At 43.8% G+C, this 7,381-nt stretch overlaps 1 protein-coding gene across 1 annotated transcript; it reads right to left on the bottom strand.

Annotated features, from left to right (window-relative positions):
• Window positions 1–200: 200 nt before the first annotated feature.
• Window positions 201–4,185, bottom strand: dhrs7cb (dehydrogenase/reductase (SDR family) member 7Cb). The gene is made up of 7 exons (XM_055890420.1): window positions 4,061–4,185; window positions 2,801–2,957; window positions 2,479–2,591; window positions 1,739–1,949; window positions 1,565–1,657; window positions 1,148–1,300; window positions 201–835 (listed from the first exon to the last, which is right to left on the bottom strand). Exons 2-7 carry the CDS (start codon window positions 2,952–2,954, stop codon window positions 648–650), a joined length of 912 nt encoding a protein of 303 aa, XP_055746395.1. The 5' UTR covers window positions 2,955–2,957; window positions 4,061–4,185; the 3' UTR covers window positions 201–647.
• Window positions 4,186–7,381: the final 3,196 nt, after the last annotated feature.

Genomic DNA, 7,381 nt, shown 5'->3' with positions numbered 1-7,381 from the left:
TCTCTCAGACTCCATTTACATGACAATATCACGGAGGGCTCATTACAGAGATAGTTGTCACGTGACTGTGTGAAGTGAGTGAATGTGCGACGCATATCAATACCAAATATGTATTACTGCTAGACATTCATGTCATATACAATGTCAATGAAATATAAATATTTATATCATTGTTTTCTATAAAAATCACAGACAAATAATGTAATTCACATGGACAAGTGTATTGGTCAAATGAAAAGACAACATTAACGATCACCCACAAAACAACATATGAGGCCATATATTCTAATTATGGTTAGGTTAAACATTGAAATATCCAATAGAAACAATCTTTAAAGTTCGAGCAAAAGTTAATTTTGATAGTGGTGGGTGGTGCAACTTTGGCATCCTTTCTGCACAGGCATGACATAAGAATACAACAGTGAACTGCTGCCATCTACAGGACCCAAGGCAAACTTAAGAATACAACAGTGAACTGCTGCCATCTACAGGACCCAAGGCAAACTGCAATAACATCAGAGGCCATATCCATGTGGCATAGGCTTCTAAATTGCCCCGATGGGTTAGATTTCATTGCACTATGCCATAATACACTATACATTCTATTGTCCTTCTTTAATTTTCTCTTCTTCTCTTTTCTCTTCCTTCTACTGCATCTGTTCTGCCATGGCGGAGTCCTTCACTCCAGCAGCAACCACGGCAAAGAAGAAAGAGGGAAAGAGGGAGCGGAGGTAGAGAGCGACCCAGGGGATGGGGTGGGCCAGCAAAACCTCTTTCTTCTTCCTGCTCACCGTTCGCATTATCTCATTGGCCAGATCGGCCGGGCGCACGCCAACTGAGGAGAGAAGGAGCAAGACACGAGTTAGCATAACATAACAGGATTTGATCAAAAATGAACGTGCTCAAAATATTAAAACATAATGACAACTGAAGACCTCAGAATAATCACAATGAATATGCATTTTTTGTTACTCGCTCAATATATGCTATATTGCCTAATGATTTAGTCTGAAAATCATTATAGACTCAAGTCTATGAATGTGTAAGTCTGTTCTCATATACTGCCCGCCCTCATTTTGTTTGGAAGTCATTAGGTGTACATGCATATGTTTGCAGACACTAGACAGAGAGAGCTGTATGTACTCACATGTGGACAGGCCCTGAGGTTTAGCAGGAGGGGTGGAGGGTAGAGCTGCGTTGATGAAGGTGTGGCTGATAGTGCTTACTATTATCCCATACTCCTCCACCTCCGCTCGCAGGCAGTCAAAGAACGCCTGCACCGCATGCTTTGAGGCCGAGTCTGAAATAACACATGCACACACACACACACACACACACACACACACACACACACATAAACAGGACGCGACTCACCCATTGCTGAGGCTCATTCCATACGTTGCAGAAGAGATACTGTGTCTAATCATTATCTTGAACTGTACTGTTCAGGAATCCTGTGCATCAGACTGTGAGAACTACAAATTTTTATTTGAAAGTGCAACAGGTTTTTCATCTCAAACGAGGTGTTTGGAATGCAACAGGGGAATATGTAATGCATCCATACAGGAGGTTCTGAAGGGGATAGCCAGTCTGCCCTGGATGCTGTTGACCAATAGAATGTGACCAGACCTCCTAGACATCATAGCTGGAAGGACACCTGCAACATCAATCAATCAATAACTGAATCAATCAGTTGCAACACAACATGTTTTTTCCTCCAGGGAAAAGTCCTTCATACCTTTGGCCAAGGTGCTGGGTCCAAAGTAGTTGATGTCCATGATGTTCCTGTCCATTTCCAGTGAGACAGTATGTACGGGGGCCTTCAGCTTCATGCTGCTGTTACACACCAGGATGTCCACACAGCCGTAGCACTCCACCACCTCATTCACCACCTCAGGCATACTGTCCATGTCACTGAAGTCCAGCAGCACCAGCTTGGGAGGGAACGTCTGAGCAGAGGAGAGAGGGATGCAAAAGAAAAGGACATATGTATGAGAGAAGGAAGGACAGGAGAGGGATTTTATACTGTTACGCAGACTTTTACAGTAAGCAATACAATAGCAACATGGGTGTGAGGGTCTGAAGATAGCCAGCACTAAAGTATGTGGTTGTGCTTGAAAGAAAGGATGATTTAACCTCTAACTCGAACTTTAACCTCCTCTTACACATTTACCTTTTTCACTAACACTCCAAATAGCGTATGTCTTTGCTCATCATCATATCGCCCTTTTCTAGTGTTCATGTTGGTGACATCTGTTATTTTTCCATGAACACACCACTGCTCTGCCCTGTGCAGGAGAGATACCCAGAGGACAGTGCACTGTCAGAGGGGATATCCTGCCATTGTCTGCCACCAGAAGAGGAACCAGCAGCGGTGACTGCCGAGACAATCGGCGAGCACAAAACTACGATAATAACTAACTGGAACTTTCCTTTTGCTCAAAGCCACCAAGGAGGGCACCTATTAGTGTTACTCACCACTCTGGGGTCAGCCCCGCTGGTCAATGTGTCGTACAGAGACTCCATCTTGTCCCAGCTGGCCCCACACAGAATCAGCCTGGCACCACCCTTATGGAAGTGATGAGCACACTCTGTAGAGGGAGAGAGGAGCGGGAGAGAAAGATAGAGAGAGGGATGGATTTAGTCAACGGTGGCATTTACCCAGTCCTCTGTTTCAGAATTGAACAACATTACATTGTTGGCTATATAGTCAGAACATTAAGACTTATTCTTCGCAGGCTATTTTTGAATCCCCATTTGAAATGAGATTGAATTACAAATAACAATATCAAATCCTCACCACTTCCCACTCCTGACACAGCATCAGTGATGACCACCACTTTGTTCTTGACCATGGACTTGGACATGTACTGGATGATCTCGTTGTAGATGTAGTAGATCCCAGCAGCCACTACGATCAGCATGGGCAGCACCATCACAGTGGGGAGCGCCATCTTCTGCAGGAGAGAGAGAGAAGGGGGAGAAGGAGAGAGATAGGGAGGCCATCAGTAAATTGTGTATTTCAGTCTGTGGTTTGTGATGTACGATATTTTAAGTTCCAATCATGTGTCTGTATCATTGACAAACAGAAATCATATCAACGTAATGTTATCAAATAACAAAATATTTCAACTGTAGTAAACGCAGTGTAAAAAGATTTATACATTTGAGGAATGAACCTGGGGCTATGGAAGAATGCTGCTGTTGCCCAGATCAGCTGTCTACCACGGGACAACATTAAACACCTCTTCCTATAAAAACGTAAAGATGTGAATGAGGATGACAGAGAAATGTTAGTGTCACGTTTCAGCATGTAGAGGCAGTCAAATGGGTTTGACGCTGAACCCTTCCCGAGGATAGCTGTGCCCACTTCCAAGCCTAGGCTCTTGGTATAGATCTACAAGGATTGGATCGGTGCAAGCACATGGTGAAGACACCACTTAACCCCCTAGAGAGCAAACACTTGTACTTTACTCCTCACACTGACAATATAACTAAAGTATAGCCACACCAGTAGCCATAATCATGTCAAGTAGCTGTAGACAAAAGTCAATACACAGAACATTTCCCCCCTCTAATCTATGTATATCCGTCTATACCCTGTGCATGTGAGCATTCAGGGTTTTGCAGGGTGAGTCTGGTAGCACTGCTGACAAGTGTGGCCATATAAAGAGTGTCTGAGGAAGACAGCTAAATATAGTCTGGGCCAGACCAACCTGCCTGTCACCACTAAATGCCTTGCACTGTGTCACCTCCAGGATAGTCACTGGATACGCCAGCAAATGGGGACACAAACATAGCCTACAGTAGGCTATCTATGACCTTACCCGCCTTATACAATAAGAAATATAACTTATCGGGACACCAATTCTCATAAACAAAAGGGATATTTGTGCTCTGTATGCAGGCACCACAGGCACACAACAGCACAGCCAAGACATGGGTAGGTTGAAAAGACCTAGGGATCTGTCTGGGTTATCACCTGGTTAACAAATAGACGGCTACAGCACACACAAACAAATACACACACTTAATCTGGGTTATTCTCGGGTTCACTTACAGCGTGCGTAAGGAGCTAATCTTCTGTTGTTCTCCAGGTTCAGTTAGGTAACCGAGAAGTATGCCTTCTCTCGCCCTCTCTATGCCTCTATCCCGCCGTCCATTCACACAACTCCCCCTCTGTGTTTCTGCCGGACCCACTGCTTAGGTGTGGGAGCGGTTGCTTATAATAGCATGTGGCGGAATCAGCCATTAATACTCCTATGTGGTGCCCATAGTATCTTAGACATGCCACCATGTTGCCAAAACGAATGGGGACAATTGGTGTGTGTTTGTCCCCAATATACTTAAAATAGGACCCTGGTGAACTGGCTGTGGCAAAGCTAGAGATTAATATAAAAAAAACAGAATGGAGAATTTTGACCAACCAGTAGCAATATGTAGTCATTCAGCAGGTTAGGAATGGATTACATAAAGGTTACAAGTTAATGCCGCTTACAATTAATGTTTGTATCTTAAAATGGTTCAATATTTATAAGTGTATTAACTCTGTCTGACAGAGTCAACACAACAAAATAATGAGCCATGTTTTCAGAATATAACATTTTAAAATGTTACAGACACGTTTCATGGGAACGTTGCAAGAACATTTGTTGTCAGTACATCACCTGATGGTCCCAAAGAAACGTTATCCAAAAAAGATTCTAAAATGGATTAAATACTTTTTTCCCCTCTCATCAATACCCCATAATTCAAAAGTAACCGTTTTTTAAAAATGTTAGCAAAAAAAGATTCTAAAATAAATGGAAATATGACATTTACATAACTATTCAGGACCTTTACTCAGTACTTTGTTGAAGCTCCTTTGGCAGCGATTACAGCCTTAAGTCTTCTTGGGTATGACGCTACAAGCTTGGCACACCTGTATTTGGGGAGTTTCTTCCATTCTTCTCTGTAGATCCTCTCAAGCTCTGTCAGGTTGGATTGAGAGTGTCACTGTTCAGCTATTTTCAGGCAAACTCCAAGTGGGTTGTCATGTGCATTTTACTGAAGAGTGACTTCCATCTGGCGACTCTACCATAAAGGCCTGATTGGTGAAGTGCTGCAGAGATGGTTTTCCTTCTGGAAGGTTCTCCCATCTCCACAGAGGAACTCTGGAGCTCAGTCAGAGTGACCATCGGGTTCTTGGTCACCTTCCTGACCAAGGTCCTTCTCCCCCGATTGTGTGTAGATTGATGAGGAAACTTTAAAAAAAAATTTAATCCATTTTAGAGTAAAGTTGTAACGTAACAAAATGTGGAAAAAGTCAGGTCTGAAAACTTTCCGAATGCACTGTAAATGATTACATTGTGCATGTTAATTTATACAGTAATTATTAACATGTCCTCACCTGGGATTTGAACTCTGAACCCCAGTTCACGGCATTCAGATCTTCCTGCTACACCACCATGTCTGTGTCTGTTAACAGTTAATTTGACCATTCTGTCATCATTGATTTGATTTACTTATTAATATATTACTTATGGAGTAATATAATGAGTTACTATCTTCAAATATTGTAATATTATTCATTTATTTTTCAAATAAACCGTATATTACTTTCAGAAGCATATTTCTACCGCCTTATATATATATAAAGCCTTGTCTCATGCTAATGGTTTTCATGCTTTAGGCTAACCCGTTTTCCGATAGGCTGTCCTAAAGCCTATGTCAGCGGTGTTACCCCCGCTTTTAACCTTTTCCTTGTGAAAATGCTCCCATTATTTTGAGTTAATCGAGGAGAAAGAATTGTAGTCAAATACAAACTCTGAAAAAGCATCTGGAGGTCATGCACAAAGGCACAAAGCTCTTAGCCAAAGTTCCAGAAATGCGTAAAAGAGGAGAACTCTATACACAATGTGATAATAAATAATATTTCCAAGTGTTCTAATGAAATGTCCATATAAACAATCAAAATGTTGGATAAATGCAATCAAAATGGCAATGACAACCTATTTATAGCTTAGAATGTAAGAGTAGGGTGACTCCCCTAGTGGGTCTCAAACCCAGGCCACCAGCACCAATGATGAACACCCTAACCACTGAACCAATAAGGGCTATCTCTAAGGCATGCGTTTATTGGGCCAGTATAGTTAGGCCCTGTCCAGAAGCATAAACCCTCCTCCCTAGGCACTTGTGTGGATTTGAAACAATTTGATTGGTGTTGTCACGATCGTGTGGGAGTGAGACGGACCAAAACGCAGCATGTGGAAAATAAGCCATCTTCTTTTATTTATGAAGAAGGCAAAACGAAACAAAAACACTTACAAACTATCAAAACAACAAACGACCATGCAGCTATAAACGTAGTGCACATACACAGGCAACAAACGTTCACCATAGACAATTCCCCACAACAAACTAAAGCCTATGGCTACCTTAAATATGGCTCCCAATCAGAGACAACAGAAACCAGCTGTCTCTAATTGGGAACCCATTCAGGCAACCATAGACTTTCCTAGACAACTACACACAACATAGACACAGCTAGACAACTATACTAAACATAAACCCAACTAATCTAAATAAACCCCCTAAACCTTACAACCACCCTGGACACTACAAAACCCACATAAATACCCATGTCACACCCTGACCTAACTAAAATAATAAAGAAAACAAAGAATACTAAGGCCAGGGCGTGACATAGCCCCCCCCCCCCTTAAGGTGCGAACTCCGGGCGCACCAGCACAAAGTCTTGGGGAGGGTCTGGGTGGGCATCTGACCACGGTGGTGGCTCAGGCTCAGGGCGAGGTCCCCACCCCACCATAGTCAATCCCAGCTTATATCTCCCCCTACAAATGACCACCCTCATATTACCCCCACTTAATCTTTTGGGTAACATCGACACAAGGGGCAGCACCGGGATAGAGGAATAGCTCAGGACAGAGGGATAGCTCAGGATAGAGAGGTAGCTCAGGATAGAAAGGTAGCTCAGGATAGAGGGGCAACTCCGGACTGAAAGGCAGCTCCGGACAGAGAGACAGCTCTGGACTGAGGGGCAGTTCTGAATAAATAGCCGCTCTGGGCTGAGGGACAGCTCATGACTGGCTGACGGCTCTGGACGCTCATGGCTGGCTGGACGCTCATGGCTGGCTGACGGCTCTGGACGCTCATGGCTCACTGACGGCTCTGGCAGATCCTGTCTGGTTGGCGGCTCTGGCAGATCCTGTCTGGTTGGCGGCTCTGGCAGATCCTGTCTGGTTGGCGGCTCTGGCAGATCCTGTCTGGTTGGCGGCTCTGGCAGATCCTGACTGACGAATGGCTCTAGCGGCTCCTGACTGACTAACGGCTCTGTACAGACGGGCGGCTCTACTGGCTCGGGACAGACGGATGGCTCAGA

Source organism: Salvelinus fontinalis, chromosome 30 (assembly GCF_029448725.1).
Source record: "Salvelinus fontinalis isolate EN_2023a chromosome 30, ASM2944872v1, whole genome shotgun sequence".
Classification (NCBI taxonomy): domain Eukaryota; kingdom Metazoa; phylum Chordata; class Actinopteri; order Salmoniformes; family Salmonidae; genus Salvelinus; species Salvelinus fontinalis.
The sequence above is the reverse complement of the archived record's forward strand: the minus strand, read 5'-3'. Positions and strand labels throughout refer to the sequence as shown.